The 16,708-nt window shown below is 41.6% G+C and overlaps 1 protein-coding gene across 2 annotated transcripts in view; it reads left to right on the plus strand.

The window, feature by feature from the left end:
• GNG2 (guanine nucleotide binding protein (G protein), gamma 2) overlaps positions 1–12,017 on the plus strand; it is a 110,523-nt gene extending 98,506 nt beyond the window's left edge. For both annotated transcript variants that reach the window (XM_006773787.2, XM_006773786.2), the window contains one exon: positions 8,762–12,017. In XM_006773787.2, the coding sequence (XP_006773850.1) occupies positions 8,762–8,890 (129 nt within the window). In that variant the 3' untranslated portion in view covers positions 8,891–12,017. The remainder of the gene's footprint in view (positions 1–8,761) is intronic.
• Positions 12,018–16,708: the final 4,691 nt, after the last annotated feature.

Consider the following 16,708-nt stretch of genomic DNA (forward strand, 5'->3'; position numbering starts at 1 on the left):
TCACACAAACACTCCATCCATGCTTTTGTTCTGGCCCTCCGGTCCAGTTTAAGAACCCATTGTGGCCCTCGAGTCAAAGAGTTTGCCCACCCCTGTTCTAGGTCAATTGAGAGTATTTTCAGGGATAATTAAATCGGCATAGTTTATCAGAGACTTACAGAGGAAAAGGCTGTGTTCAAAGCTGGCCAGTCCTAATTCATTTGATTTGCTGAAAATGAAGCAAAAAATTAAAAATGCAATCAAGTATACATTAATAATTGAACAGAAAGCTACATTTTTATGAGAGTTTATATAATTTTTAAATTTTTAATAGGTACTTGTTAAGTACCAAGTACTTGTTTAGTTATGCATTGTGCCGGGAGCTAGAGAAATAGTACTGTAAAGCTTTGATAATTTGAAATCTCTGAGAAATAAATTTTTCTGAATAGCCTAGTGTTCAGGCCAGATGGTTTCTCCCTTTTAAAAAAACAAAAAACAAAACTATTTTGAAGGGTAACTTTGAATGTCTTTCTTCTTTTATTAAATAGAGTAAATTAAATATAAGGTGCTTTCTCTTGATGACTATTGTTTCAAAAATTAATTATTCTATTTCCTTTTTAAAAATACCCTACTGATATGTACCATTAATTTAATATCACCTTGGAGTCAGACCACTCATTTCTCCTACTTTGAAAATTCTGTCATCTCTTCCCAGAAGATCTGCGGTTTCTTTTGCCTTAAACCTATATTGCCAGGCCTGTGACAATGTTCAGTGTTCAGTACAACATCCCATTTTCAAGCCTCCATCTCAGTGAAATCTTTGAGCTTCTTTTAAGCAACAAATTAAAGTTGTCAACCTGCATGGCTCCATTACTGCCAGCAACTCAAGAAGGAGCTATTGCATGACAATAGCTTGCAAGCATTTTGCAACAGCAATTTGAAAATGTGTCTCAAAAGACAGACTGGGGTGAAATTACATCATTTGAGGCACCTTAAAAGAAGAAAAAAACCTGCGTCCATTTTAGGGTGTAATGAAGACAGAGCTATATCCTGGCATACCGGTTACGTTCTTGGGTCTGATTTTTATGCGTACAGACAACTGCTTCTCCTCAGAGCTGTCAGGGTGTCTGCCTGGAGTAGGTTCCTTTCTTTTTCCTTTTTTTTTTTCTTTAGAGCCTAACAACACAGTCTGGTGGCCTTTATTGGGACTATCTAAGAGTCCCCCCTTCACTTCCTCCTGGTTCTTAGCCCCAATTTGATTTGGTGAGGCTGCTGGAGAGCAGGGTTTTAGCAGTTGTCTGTCTGGGGAGATCCTTGCTGTTGGCAGAAGTAAATTCCCTCACTTGCCCGTAAATTTCATCTCCTTAATCAAGGACATGCTCCAACAGTTCACCCTACCACCTGCCCATCCTCAATAATTTTGGCTCTCATGTCATCATTCCCAACAGCAGACAAACATGATGTTAATTCTCCCTCTTAAATAAAATGTACATTTTTTTTTCTGGAATCTCCCATTTTCTCTCCCAGCAACTGCTTCATTTGCTTGTTCTGCTGTATAGCATGACTTCCTGAAAAGGTTGTCTGTATTCACTATCTCTAAATTCTCCTTTCCCTTTCTTTTAAAAAATTATTTTTACTCTGGAAATAATATCAAAGTTACAGGAGAGTTTCAAATATAGTGGAAAGAATTTTTCCCCCCTAAACCATTTGATAATAATTTGTCAACAGATGCCCTATCCCTCTAAATACTTTAGTGTGTATTTTCTACAAGTAAGAATGTTCTTCTATAATCAAAGTACAATAATCAAATCAGAGTTAGGAAATTAACATTGATACATTACTACCTTCTAAAATTCAGACCCCATGTAAGTATTACAAATCACCCCAGCAATGTCCCTTTAGCAAAAGGACCCAGTTCAGAGTCATGTGTTACATCTACTTGTTAGATGTCCTTGACTTTTGTGACCTTGACCCTTTTGAAGATTACAGGCCATTTATTTTACAGATTGTAACTCAATTTGGGTTTGTCTGATATTTCTTTATGATTAAATTTAAGTAACAAAACTGTGGCATTCATATATTAGAATTGATGGGACATTTGTCTCATTAAATTCTATCAGTGGAGTACGATTTCAAATTGTCACTTGTTAGTAATGTTAACTTTGATTACTTGATTAAGGTGGTGTTTTCCAGGTCTCTTCATGTAAAGTTATTCTTTTCCATTTATATTAATAAATATTTGGAGTTTGGGAGAGGGAATTTGAGACTATTACTATCCCTTTCCTCATCAGACATTCTAATTTTTAAAATTGTATTTCATTATATTGATAGGGATCATGGTTTCCTCTTTTATTCCATGGCCTATAACCTACTATCATCATTTATTTTGATGTTGAAAGCTCGCTTCTGTGTCCTTTTGACATGCCCCCATCATTCTTGAAGTGCTTTCTTAATTTTTGTCACAGAAGGATGTCCTAGGATCCTCTGGTTATTTCCCAGCCCCAGCCCTAAAGTCATCCGTTTCTCCAAAGAGCACAAGGTCCTTTGAGAATGGCCTTTAGAAATCATGTTGTGGATGTCAGGTGTGCTCATCGCTGAAGTGTTGTTGCTCCTACTTCCTCTTAGTGGACAGAGCTGGAGAACACACACACACACACACACACACACACACACACACTTTTGTATCTGTATTTGTTTATTTTACTCTATATATGTGTATATGTAACCATGACTTCACACTAACACCAGGCCCTGTCCTACATCCCAGGATTAGTTCCAGCTTCCTGCTTTCCGTATTTGTAACTACCGACACTTATTTGGTCAACTCCCCTGCAGGGAGCCATTCTCCCGCTCCACAACCTCTACTCCCACGCAGGCTCCAGGCTCCTCCCCGGTGCCCCCCTGCACATATGCTCTCCTCGCCCCACGGAGCTCTGACATCCACCCTGGCCCCTGACCTAGTGTGGAAGCCTACCTTGCTTGGTCCACCCACTGCCTTTCAGATTGCACTGAGTTTTTTAGGAAGAAGGAGGAGGAAACCCCATTTGCTCCTAACTCATTTCAGTGAGGCCTTTCCTCCCATCATTGCACTGAAGCTTCTCTTATCAATATCGCCAATGACTCCAGATTTCTAAACCTAATGGTCAATTCTCAGTTTTTATCTCACTTGATCTGCTGGCAGCATTTGATATGGTCACCGTGTCTTTATTCCTTGAAGCACTTTCTTCACATGGCTCTCAGCACTCTCTACTCTCACAGGCTCTCCTTCTAAATTTCCTTTGCAGATTCCTCTTCGGCTCCTCAGCTTCTTCCATTGAAGTGTTCCAGGGCTCGGTCCTTGTCCTTCTCTTTTTTACCTAAATTTACTCTCTTGATGATCTTGGTCATTCCCAAGGCTTTATGTATCTTCTATATGGCCTCAATTCCAAAATTTATAGCTCTAGTCTTGCTCTCTCACAACTGTAACATTGTATATCTCACTGATTGATAGATGTTTCCATGTCAACCTATCCAAAACTGACTCCTGATCTTCCCTACAAAAACCTCTCCCTGCAGCCTTAACCAGTGGAAATGATGCCAACTTCATCTTTTCATTTGCTCAGTCTGAACACTTAAAATTATTCTTCATTTTTCTTTTAGATTTACACTGTACCTCTAATCCATCAAAAAAATCCTGGTGATTCTACATTGAAATGCTCTTACTTCAGAATTATACAGCTTCTTACCACCTCTGCTGCTATTACAGTTTTCTGAACTACTGTCACCAACCTCTCACTTGGATCAGCAATAGCATCCAGGGTCGTCTCCGTTTCTACCTCTGACTTCCATAGAGTCCTGTTCTCAACACAGCATTCAGAGTGCTCCGGTACAATATGTCAGTGGCTCCCCATTTCTTACTGTAACTTCCATTCTGTATGTTTTTACCTAAAGATTGATTACCTTCTCAATGGATTACTTTCTCAATTAAGTAACCTGCTCCTCACCATCATCGCCAAATACACTCTCAATCCCTCTTACCCTACTTCACTTGTCATTTTCTTATAAAACTCAGTACCTTCTAACATTATCTATAGCAATTTATCATGTTTTATTTTCTGTTCTCTTTATTTTCCCACTCAAGTACTGTATAAGCAATTTGATTATGCTGTGCTTTGGAGTAGTTTGATTCATCATCCTTCATTTAGGGGTTGTTGAGTTACTTGAGACTATGGGTTTTCAGTTTTCATCAAATTCGAAATTTGGAAAATTTTCCACCATAATGTCTTCAAATATTTCTTTCCTCCTCTCTACCCACCATTTCTCTTCTCTCCTTCAGAGACTTCAACTACATGTATTTTTGGGTCATTTGAAGTTGTCTCCTTGCTCAGTGTGTGCTGTTTATTTCTTTTCAGTCTGTTTTTGCTCTGCTTCATTTTGGAGAGTTCCTTTTGTCGCCTTCAAGTTTACTAATCTTTTCTTCTGCAGCATCTGATCTATTGCTAATTTCATGTAGTGTAGTTTTCACCTCCAGGGATTTGATTTGTGTCTTTTTAATATCTTCCATGCCTCTTTTTACCATGTTTTCTTTCCTTTACCTTTATTATTAGATGGACAATATTTACAATAACTATTTTAACATTATCCTTAACTACAATGTCAATTCTGGGTTTTTTCTTTGTATTAATTTTTCTCCTCATTATGGGAGAGATTTTTTTTTGTCTACTTATTTCATGCCTGGTCTTTTTTTTTTTCCTAGACATTGTGAGTTTTCTCTGTGTCATGCTGAAGTTTTTTGTATTCCTTTAAATATTCTGTTCCCTTAAATATTTTAATTTTGTTCTGCGGTGCAGTTACGTTACTTGGAAACATTTTGATCTTGTCAAGGCTTACTTTTAAACTTTGATAGGTGAGTCCTCAGCCGCCTTTAACCTATGCCCATTTGGCACCACTACTGAAGCAATACCCTTTTAGGACTCTATCCATCCCCCCATTTGTTGTGAGGTTTTTCTGACCAATGGACACAAAGACTAAGTGGGCCTTGGTGCTCATCAGGGATTGTTTTACGTGATCCTTCTGGAATTCTTTGCACAGCTTCCAGCAGTTTTCTCCCACGTGTTTTCTTATCAGCGTTCAGCTAAAGACTCGAAGGAATCCTCTGAAGGCCTCCGGAGCATGAGTGCTCTCCACCCACCCCCACCCCCACCACTACCACCCCATCACCACCACACACACCAGATCTTTCTTCCCTGTTACTTTCACCTCAGCTCAGGGACATTTCTGAACTCTGTTTGGTACTGCCTACCTGTGCTGTGGCCTGGGAACCCTTTCAGGGAGTTAGCTAGGGCAATCATAGGGTTTGTCTTGTGTTCATTCTCTCAGGGATTACTGTCTTGTGCTGCCTCTTATATGACATTTAAAAACCATTTGTTCATATATTTTGTCATATCTTTACATTTAAGCAGAAAGGTTGAATTGGTCTCTGTGACTCTATCATAATCAGAATTGGAAGTCTGCAATACTGCATAAGTTCCCCAAAGACAGGAATCTTTGTGAATTTCAGTCCCTAATCCTAAGCCCCCAGAACTGTGTCTGGCATATTAGGTACTCAGTAAATATTATTTGAATGAAACATTTGTTGAATAAGATTACATTTGAGAACTCTTTCAGCAATTATTTGAGTGTCAACTACATGCCAGGCACCAATTACACAGTGGTGAATAAGGCAGACAGTTCCTGCCTTCATAGAGCATCGTGCTTAAAGGGAAAGACATATATCAAAAAGAAAATAAACAAGCATGATTATAATTATATACTGTGGTAAGTGATGTTCTACGAAGGAAAAGAATGGTGTGCTTTGAGAGAAAATAATGAGGAAAGTCATTCTTGGGTGAAGTGTTCAGTAAAGACTCTACAAAGAGGCAATATTTCAGCTGCCCCCTGCAGGAGGAGAAAGAGCCAGCCTATTGAGGCGATGGGAAGAATGTTTCAGAGAATTGTATGTGTGGAGCTAAGGCAGAGAAGAACTTGGAGATCGTGTGAAATTAGAGGAGACCTGTGCGAGGAGGGAAGAATGCCACACGTGGAATTGGAGCAGTGGGTAGGCCCACAGCAGGCGGGACCCACAGGTTGTGTTATGATGTTCTAGTTTTCTACAAAGTACAATGGGAAGCTATTGAAAGTTTTAAAGAGGGAATGATAGGAGCCAATTTATATATTTTAAATGTCTTTCTAGCTGCATATGGAGAATACTATTCCTGGCACAGTTAAAATTCTTAAACATTTTTTGTGCCCTAAACCTGTTGGGTTACCTGTTGAAGAATATGGTCCCCTTCTCAGATTAATGTTTTCAAATTACAAATGAAACTAATTATATTGAAATATGGTTCATCAGACTACTTTTTAGAAAAATATGTTGTAGGGATTAAATGAGATACTATAGGTAAAGTGGTTCTCACAGGTCTGACACATAACAAGGGCAGATAAATATTAGCAATTATCCTAAATTACTGCTAGAATTTTGACATTGTTTTGGACTATCACCCACAGGAGATTGCAATATAGTTGAGGAAACAAGATAAAACACAAAATACATTTTGAGAAGGAAATCATTCAAATGTTCAAGTACAAGAGATGAGCAACCCTAAGCTATTAATCTTGCCCAGAACGGCACTTTGTTTCATAACAAGATTTGGAGAGTTTCTGCCACATATTTGTGTGTGAGAATTGCAAACAAGTACCGATGGTGCCAGGTCTCTTCTTCACAAATGAGTTTTAGATATTACTTGCATGACCTTGACCATGAGCATCTCCTTCAATTTTGTCCAGTTTCTGCTGCTTCTAGCTGAGCTCCTGTTTGGTGTAATAATGACGATGGCTCAGACAGTAAAAGGCACACAAAAAGTAATCAAGATTCTGAAAGTCTGTTCTTTGCTTTCATTTAGAGGAGCTAAGACAAGAACAGCATGTTTCCTTTCATTCTGTCATAGTAGCATTTCATAAAGAGGCGCAAAGAATTTTAATCAACCTTTAGAACCAGCCCTGCAGTTGAGTAGTTTGTCTGTGGATGGCAAATAATAAGGGTCCAAGTTCTTTTTCTGCTGTGCACTTTGCTATATGACATTGAATAACCCATGCAATGTGCTGAGCTTCAGTTTTTCATTTATAAAAGGAGGATAACAGTTTCTACCTCAGATTATTGTGTAGATCAAAAGAGAAAACTTAAGTCAATGTCTGGAACAACACAGAAGCACAATAAAAATATTTTATAAGCAACGTAATGCCTATTAAAAAGTGATGTTTGCGCCAAAAACTATAACAAGAGACAAAGAGGGTCATTATATAATGATAAAGGGGTCGACTCATCAAGAGAATATAACAATCATAAATATGTATGGACCTAATATTGAAGCACCTAAATATATTAAGCAAATATTAATAGACCTGATGGGAGAAATAGACAACAATATAATAATAGTGAGACTTCAATACCCCACTTTTAACTATGGATAGATCTTCCAGACAGAAAATTAGAGCAAATGTTGGACTTGACCTTCATATTTGACCAAATGAACCTAACAAATGTATACAGAATATTTAATCCAACAGCAGCAGAACAGACATTCTTCTCAAGTGCACAGGGAACATTTTCCAGGATAAGTTCAATAACAGGTGACAAAGCAAGTCTTAGCAAATGTAAGAAGATTGAAGTCATACCAAGAATCTTTCCCAACCATAATGGTATAAAACTAGAAATCAGTAACAGGAGGGAACACTGAAAAATTCACAACTGTGTGGAAATTAAACAACACACTCCTAACAACCAGCCAATGCATCAAGAAGAAATAAAAAGGGAAATTAAAAAATATCTTGAAACAAACCAAAAAATGGAAACACAACATACCAAAACTAATGGGATGCAGCAAAAACAGTTCTAAGAGGAAAGTTTACAGTGATAAATGCCTACATTAGGGGAAAAAAGAACTAAAATAACCTAACTTTACATAGCCCTGGCCAGGGTGGCTCAGTTGGTTGGAGCATCATCCTGTACACCAAAAGGTCGCAGGTTCGAGTCTCAGGGAACATAACTAGGTTGCAGGTTCATTTTTCTCTCTCTCTCTTAAAAAAAAAATTGATAAAGACATATCCTCAAGTAAGGATTAAGAAAAAACACAGATTACACACAAAATTAGCAAAAGGAAGGAAAAAACAAAGATTAGAGGAGAAATAAATGAAATGGAATCCAGAAAAACAATAGAAAAAAGATCAGTGAAACTAAGCTGGTTTTTTGAAAAGATGGACAAAATTGGCAAACCTTTAGCCAGACAAATAAATTAGAGGAAAGACTCAAATGAGTAAAATCTGAAACGAAAGAAGAGACAACTGGTTCCACACAAATACCATGTACAAAGAATCCTAAGAGAATCCTATAAAAAATCAAATGCCAATAAGTTGGAGAACTCACTCTCAGGGCTGTACAAATGCAGAGCTGAGACTTACATGACCTTGACCCTGAGCGTCTCCTTCAATGTTGTGCCCTAAGTGCCTTATTCCCCGCACCCTTGTGCTGGACCTGCTTGCAACAATCCTGTGAGGTCAAGATCACCAACTCCCTTCTCTGCAGGTGGGAAACAGAGTCTTATGGAGGTTGGGTATCTTGCTTCACTTTCACTTGAGCTAGGAAGTGGTGGAGTTAGGATTTGAACCTGAATTCTTGAGGGGAGTTGGACACCAAAGTCTGGGCCTTGACTGGCTGCACCTGCATCAATGCCTCCTCTGAAGTTTCGCTTGCTGTCTTCCTTTCCAGGTATCCAAGGCAGCTGCCGACTTGATGGCCTACTGTGAAGCTCATGCTAAGGAAGACCCCCTCCTGACTCCTGTTCCGGCCTCAGAGAACCCCTTCAGGGAGAAGAAGTTTTTCTGCGCCATCCTCTAAGTCTCCATGAGGAACCTGAAGAGCCTCGGGGCTCCTGGGACACTGATGTAGAGTTTTTAGCAAAGTGGGCACCTTTCTAGCCCACAGCATTTAAATAGAGGGAGGAGAACCACCCCGGAAACTCCAGGCTATGCATGTTTAAAGAACTGGTCCCCTTTTTGACAATGAAAGCCAATCCACATCCTGAGTTAAGAGCTCTGATGTCTGCAGAACTGCCTGGAGGAGGGGACTGTGTAAATTTAAAACCCGCGTCATTTCTTTCCTGCTGTCCCTCCCAAAATGTTCTATTTCTGCTTCATATTTTAAAAAATCAAAAAAAATGAAACAGACAGCTGAACTGAGCGAAGATACGTATGACCTTCTTGGAATGAATATGGCCTTGAGATACCCTTTGATCAGCTGAGTTGTCCGGTGTCACCGAGGTTCGGTTTAATGGCGTTGATGTCTAGTCTGTGTGCCTTCCGTTTCCCTTTCTCTTTCTCCCTGACCCTCCCTCTCAGCCCTCCCATTAGAGTAGGACAGAGGTAAGGCTGGACTTGTCTGGGAGACTGAACTCCAAGAATGTATAGGGAGATATTCCCCGTGGTTTATCCTCATGGCGATAACAAAAACAAGGCCGGTTGTCTGTGTTCTCCTATCACTATTCCTAACATTTGTACATGATAGCTTTGATTCTGCAAGTTAAAGTTAAAGTAAATCATGTGTTGTGACTGGTGCTTTCATATATTTGTGACAATTTTTGAGTAATATTGCATGAAAATGTCCGTGTTAACATCCATTCAGATGTTTTGTTGTTTTTCTCTAACGTTTGGAAAAGGAATGAGCGAGGAAAGAAGCTGGGAAGGAGAAAAACTCAGTATCTTGAAAACTGAGATTACTTTAGCACCTTAGCCATGCCTAAAACACCTCCTAGTTTTCCTCTCAGTGTAAACGCCTCTCCAACACAATTTCCAGAATCCAAAGCATTTGGGTTTTATCTGGGATCCACGGCGTCCCAGATAAAACCCAAAGCAGGAGAGGTAAGAATCCAACATGGTTGGGAGGTGCATTTACCATAGAGTAAGAGTAAATTCCTTCTTTCCCTGAATCTCAGAAATTCTAAATTAAAACGCCTTCTGTGCTCTTAAGAAAAACCTGCCCCCCTCTTTTTTTCAAGTATCAGGAGAAATGAACCCATGGCACCAGAGAAAACCCATTCTCAGGATCCCCGCTGTTTGCCCTCCTGGGAGAAGGGGCAGGTGTGGCCTCAGCGGCCACCTCCACCAGTGAGGGCCTGGCTTCTTTTTCCACTGAGATGGTCTTTGGGTGCCACTCGCCTATTTTTTTTTTTTTCACTAGAATCTTTTCTTTGTTTCTGTTCTCCATCTTGCTTGTTAGAGTCTCTCAGTCTTTATTTACAACTTCCTTGCAGCTAGAGCCCTCTCGTCCCAAGAGGTGGCATTGAACATGACTTTTCATGGCAGCTCTGGCCTCCATCGGTACTGGGAGGCCCTGGAAGCCTTTATCACTTTTTTTTCTGTGCCATCACCAGGCTAAAGAGAGCCTCTCTTACATCTTCTTGCTTGCTTCAGAATCCCAAAAGACCATTTCCAAATTAACTGTATTCTGCTCTCTTTCCTTACCCCCATTAAAAAACAAAGAAGGGTGGAGAGGAAGGAAAAGAGAAGATAAAAAGACTTACTACGCCAAGGACAGATTTTGAAACAGAGTTGGTAAATATTTCCCTTAGTTCCTTTTTTGGGCACGCTGGTAAAAGCATAAATGCATCCAATTAAAGCTCACACCTGCGGTGGGCAAAGAGAAAACAGAAATATTTGTGAAAGAAATGAAGGCATTTCTGTAACCAGATCCTTCTGTTCTGTTCAAGCTTTGGGATTTTGTTATAGTCAGTAGGAAACAGATGAAGATTTTAGAGGAGAAAAACCCTGGCGGAGTATGTATTCAACTGCATTGTTGTACCATTAGCTGAGTCATACTGTGGAATCAGCGAAAACCATACCCATTTGTAATATGAACCAAAACATGAACTGAATATGTAGTCACATAAGAACAAGTGTGAATAAGCACTCTTTGCTGGTGATGGCCTCCTTAGGAGTCCCTGATGGTTTTCATAATCCACACCATTTATTTTTCTCAGAAGGACTATTGATATTTTCACGTAAATCTAGCTCTTTGGAGCAATGAAAATGGAATGAAAACTCTAGGAAGCACCACAATTCACAGCTCTGGGAATTCAAAGGAAAGGAAGTCCCAAACTTCATGTGACCTTGGTTCCGAAAGGCGAGAGAAGGCAGCAAATACACAGCCCATCTAAGTTTGAGGAAGGCGTGTTGGCCTTTTCATAATGGCACGTCCCACAGCATGGAATTATAATACCAGAGTTTTTATGAGTTTTGGCTTATTGATAGTTTTACTTATTAAGGGGGGTAAAGCTTTTTTTTATTACTTATGCCTCTGAAGAGCTTTAATTCTTTTAAAAATTCAACAATCATTTTCACCAGCATAATTTTATCTGAAGGGGAAACTTAGTTTAATTATTAAAGGTCCTAATTTCTGTGTCTAATGTATTGGATAGTAATGAAATCTGCTATAGAATTAGTTAGCCAGTAACAATAACCCTCATAGTTAGTAAAAAAAAAAAAAAAATTGCATCATTCTCATTATTAACTCCAGTTTCATTTCTTTCCATTTTAAACCAAATACTGTTTTATTTAGATCAGAGGTTGTAAATAAGTACTTTGATCAGAGGCTAATTTGCTAATAATATTTGAAAGAGAGTGCTTACCAAGGAAAAATTCTAAACCATTTCTTCATACACTCATTCACAAATAGAATTTTGAGAAATCAGCATGCTGTCTTAAGGAATATTTGTACTCTCTCTCTCTTTTAAAAAATATTTGCTTCTAGCTGCTCCTGGCAATGGTGAATTGTTACATTGTGAATATACATCAATGTTTTCCCAGCCTAAAAGTTGTTCACATTTTTCCTACATAAGATCCATGGAGTGTGTCTTTCAACGAGAGGGAAATACAGAAATGTTAAAGCAGGGAAACCTGAATGCGATGTGTACATTTTCATCCAACATGGACCATTTATTTGTTTTAATAAATGGAATTTTCAGACTCAATTCAAATGCAGTCAATTTTATTGCAAAGGCCTGTGAACCACCTCGCCCATCGGTTAATTTGAGAAGGATAATGACGCATAAAGTGAATGTGGAAATGAGAATTCATTGATTTTCTTTAGGGTTTTGTTAGTAGAGGTGCCCTAAGGAACAAAAAACACACATGAGGCTCTTTACAAGCCTTTCTCCCTGTACATCTCAGGTACAGGGCATGGGCGCAGAGGAAGGGGATGGGGATGCATCAGGGCTCTGATAGGCTAGACCCGTGGTTGGCAAACCGCAGCTTGTGAGCCACATGGGACTCTTTGACCCCTTCAGTGTGGCTCTTGCACAAAATACCACGTGCGGGCGCGCACGTACAGTGCGATTGAAACTTCGTGACCCATGCGCAGAAGTCGGTATTTTGTGGAAGAGCCACACTGAAGGGGCCAAAGAGCCGCATGTGGCTCACGAGCCGTGGTTTGCCGAGCCGCAGTTTGCCGACCACTGGGCTAGACCAGTGATTCTCAACCTTCTGGCCCTTTAAGTACAGTTCCTCATGTTGTGACCCAACCATAAAATTATTTTCGTTGCTACTTCCTAACTGTAATTTTGCTACTGTTATGAATTGTAATGTAAATATCTGATATGCAGGATGGTCTTAGGCGACCCCTGTGAAAGGGTCGTTCGACCACCAAAGGGGTCGCGACCCACAGGTTGAGAACCGCTGGGCTAGACCACAAAGACAGATGAGCTGTATTCCTACTCTAACCTGCTGTTAGGTATCCACAGAGGGGTTTTTCTTTAAAAAAAAAAAAAGCCCTGGCCAGTGTGGCTCAGTTGGTTGCACATTGTCCCATGCAGTTTGATTCCCCAGTCAGGACACATGCCTGGGTTGTGGGCTCCATTCCCAGTAGGGGGCATGCAAGAGGCAGCGAATGGATGTTTCTCTCTCACATCCATGTTTCTCTCTCTCCCTCTCCCTTCCTCTTCCTTCCTCTCTCTCTCAAATCAATAAAAACATATAAAAAGACCAGAAAGTGCTGTTCCCCATTAGCTATTTATGATTGATCCTGGAACAATACAGGGGTTAGACGTGCTGACCACCCCCCGACCCCATGCAGTCAAAAATCTACATATAACTTTGCATTCCCCCAAAACTTAACTACTAATAGCCTACTGTTGACTAGAAGTCTTATCAATAACATAAGCAATCAACTAACACATATTTTGTATGTTATATGTATTATATACTGTATTCTTACAATAAAGTAAGCGGGGGGGGGGGGGGGAAGGAATGTTATTTTTTTTTATGTGCCTCAGGCATGAACCAGCTCTGGCCACGGACACAGGCATCAACCTAGGATGAACTAAGGACTGTACGTCTGCTTTGCCCCTGACTGATATAAGAGCAACACCACCAATCAGGTGTCTCCTTGCCCATTGCCAGGGGGTGGAAGGAATGTTCTTAAGAAAATCATAAGGAACAGAAAATACTGTAATACTGCACATATTTATTGGGGGGGGGAAACCCACGTAGATCTTTGCAGTTGAAACCCGTGTTGTTCAAGGGTGAACTGTACTAGGTAGCTTTTCATAACGCCCAAGGAAAGACACAGCCAATTTGAATATGCTTGCTCTAACTCCGACAGCGCGAGAAGTGGCGCCTGGGAGCGAACATGTAACCACGGAGGAGAATGTAGGCAGCGCCCGGACATGAGATGCTGAGGAGGAAGCTGGTGGGTTTCACTCTGCTCCTGTTCTGTTGAGCCCCGTGGGAGGATTGCCTCCAGCTCTGGTTCTTTAATAAGCTTTAGATCGCACTTGAGCGCTCACAATGACGTGGGAATTGGAGCTGGGTCAGCTCCAATCCACAAATTGCAAATAAGTTGCCAAGGGAAATCCCTTTCCCTTCGGTTCTGCCCCAAATCTACATTTCTTCTATTTAGAACCAGGAGACTCAGGCAGAGTTTATTTTTAATGAAGGGGGTCACGGGCTCCCAGGCCTTTCCCCGGTAAGAATGCCTGTTTCTCTGGTCCATGAGAGAAGCGGGGCGGGGAGGGGGAGGAGGGGGATGCATTTCCCCCTGAGGGGACAGAAAGATCGTGCCTGGTGACTTCAGTCCCTACCATACACAAGCAAACAAGAGCTCCTCTAGCATGAGCTAGACAGTCAGAGTCACACCCCAGAGTTCCCTTGTGACCTGAGGCAAGTCCTTTAACCTCCTCATGCTATAAAATGGGGATAAGAATATCAGATTCACTTGCCTCAAAACCAAATGGAAGAGCAAGCAAAGGGCCTCGTGAAGGAAGAGATGATGAAGAATCGGTACACACCGCTTGTACAGCTGTCAAAGAGAGGGACAGATAGATAGTGCCTTCTCACCTCTTGACTCACCTTTTTTTTTTTCACCTCCATGGCCCCTGATTGAGACCCTCAAAGCCTCATGTCTGAGTTCCAGCCACACGGCTGGTGTGACCACTCTGACTCTCCTCTCCTCCACTCTAAGCCACCCCACTTACCATTAATCAAGCCCCTGTTGGTGGCAAGTGGCAGAAAACTAACTGAAACTGGCTAATGACTGACGAGCTCTGAAATAGGTTCGACTTCAGGCTCAGCTGGATCCAGGTGCTCAGGTGATGTCCTCAGGTGTCTCTCTCAGCCCTTGGCTCTGCTTTCCTCTGTGCTGGTTTAATTCTCAGACACACTATTTCCCTGCAGCATCAGGATAGAGTCAGCAGCCTCAGGCTGACATCTCACTGATTTAACAATCAAAGAAGAAAGATAACAGCTCCGGCAAAAGTCCCGGACTGTATCTGTGACTGTGAAACGCTTCCTAAGACGCATGCCCATCTATCCCTGGACCTAGGCATTGAAGTAAGGTCACTGTGCCACACCAGCCCACTGGTGGGTCTCAGGAAGCTGAACTGCTCCTATTGGAGGAGGAGAGATCAAAGGTTAAAGGCAAAAACAAGTGGTGCCAAACACATCTGGCCAGACCCGCTGATGTAAATAAACGCAGGTTTCACTACGCTCAGAGGCACAGAGGGTCTGGCTCATAGTGCTCTTATCACCCCATAACATGGGTCCCCCCTCAAACACCTGGCTGTCGAGGCCCACCCTGCTCATCCTACCTTGTTTTCTAAACTCTCTTCTGATTCATCTTGTTAGTATAACATTTATAATCCTTCCTGCAGGCCTTTGCTTGTGACGTTACCCCTCTGGAATGCCATTGCTCAACTCCTCGCATAGATAAATCTTGCCCATTTCTCAAGGCCTAGTCTGAATTCCATGTTGCCTCTGAATGACTTCAGGGAATATGATCTCTTTCCTCTCTTAACTCCTGTTTCCCGTGTTATCAGCCTCAGTTTAGTATTTGACGGTGTTTGAGGTCCCTGACTTCGTGGAGCAGTAGACACGTCAATTGTCCATTACCAGCGAGAAGCTCGCTGGAGGACACAGGTGCATTGCCAACTGGAGAAGGTGCTGTTGAAGTTAATGGCTCGTTATATGAGAACCTTGTCTCTCACTATAATCTTCTAGGGAGGGGAGAACATCAGTTGGACAGGCCTCTCTTTTATCTTCCTTGGTGGCCAGCATAGCGCTTGGGATCACAGGAAGTACTCAGCAATGATTGCTCATGGATCGTGAGCACAGGACAAATGCCTGCAGAGAAATGGGACAAGGCAGAGGCGTAACTAGTAACAGCTGAACTGTGGGCTTGCAAGGCCAGCCCTCCCGGGCACAACAGTTAGTCGCTCTGTGCACAGAACAATGGGCCAAGCCTTGGGGAGCTTGAGGCCTCTTCTCCCCCGGCGGGTACCAGTTTTGTGTCCCCACAACTTTATGCTTCTAGCCAGCAGCCCGTGGCCTCAGTGATGCCACCACTCTCCAACCGGGAGTGAGACCTGGTGGGCTTAGGTCTAGATGAAATACAGCACTGGCCACATTACCTTAATCTTAGCCCAGGAAAAGGGTCCTTTCCTCTCACTATGGTGTTTCACTGGGAACACCATCTCTAACTGTCCTCCACTGTGTCTGCATAGGCTATTTACATTGAGACACAAATTAATTAGAGTTGAATAAAATTAAAACTAAGTTCCTCAGCCACACTAGCCATATTTCAAGTACCCAGTTAGCCCATGCAGCTAGTGACTACGATATGAGACAACGATAGACTACTTTCATCATTGCAGGAAATTCTATTGGACCGTGCTATTCCCAAGCAATGGTTATCAACCATTTTTACACCCCATACAACTGACCAAATATGACTTTTCCTTGTGACCAAATTTTAATACACACACACACACACACACACACACACGCACGTATCTAATAAAAGAGAAACATGGTAATTGGCGTACAACTGCTACCCTTCCCATTGGCTAATCAGGGCGATATGCAAATTAACTGCCAGCCAAGATGGCCGCCGGCAGCCAGGCAGCTGAGAACAGGAGGCTTGGTTGCCCCAGCATGAGAAAGCCAAGGTTCTCCGCCTGCAGCTGTGGGGCTCTGAGCTCCTGAAGCAACAACTCCAAAAGATACAATGTTTCAATTATAGAAGCTAAAAGATGGCAGTTAATTTGCATACTCAGGCTCCAAGCAGAGTGAAGCCAAACAGACCTGAAGCAGCAGGGCAGAGAGGCCTCAGGGCCCCAGGATCAGCAGAGCCGACAGGCCTCCTGGCCCGGGATCAGCGGAGCCGAGAGGA

This window comes from Myotis davidii, unplaced genomic scaffold, assembly GCF_000327345.1.
Source record: "Myotis davidii unplaced genomic scaffold, ASM32734v1 scaffold847, whole genome shotgun sequence".
Lineage (NCBI taxonomy): Eukaryota > Metazoa > Chordata > Mammalia > Chiroptera > Vespertilionidae > Myotis > Myotis davidii.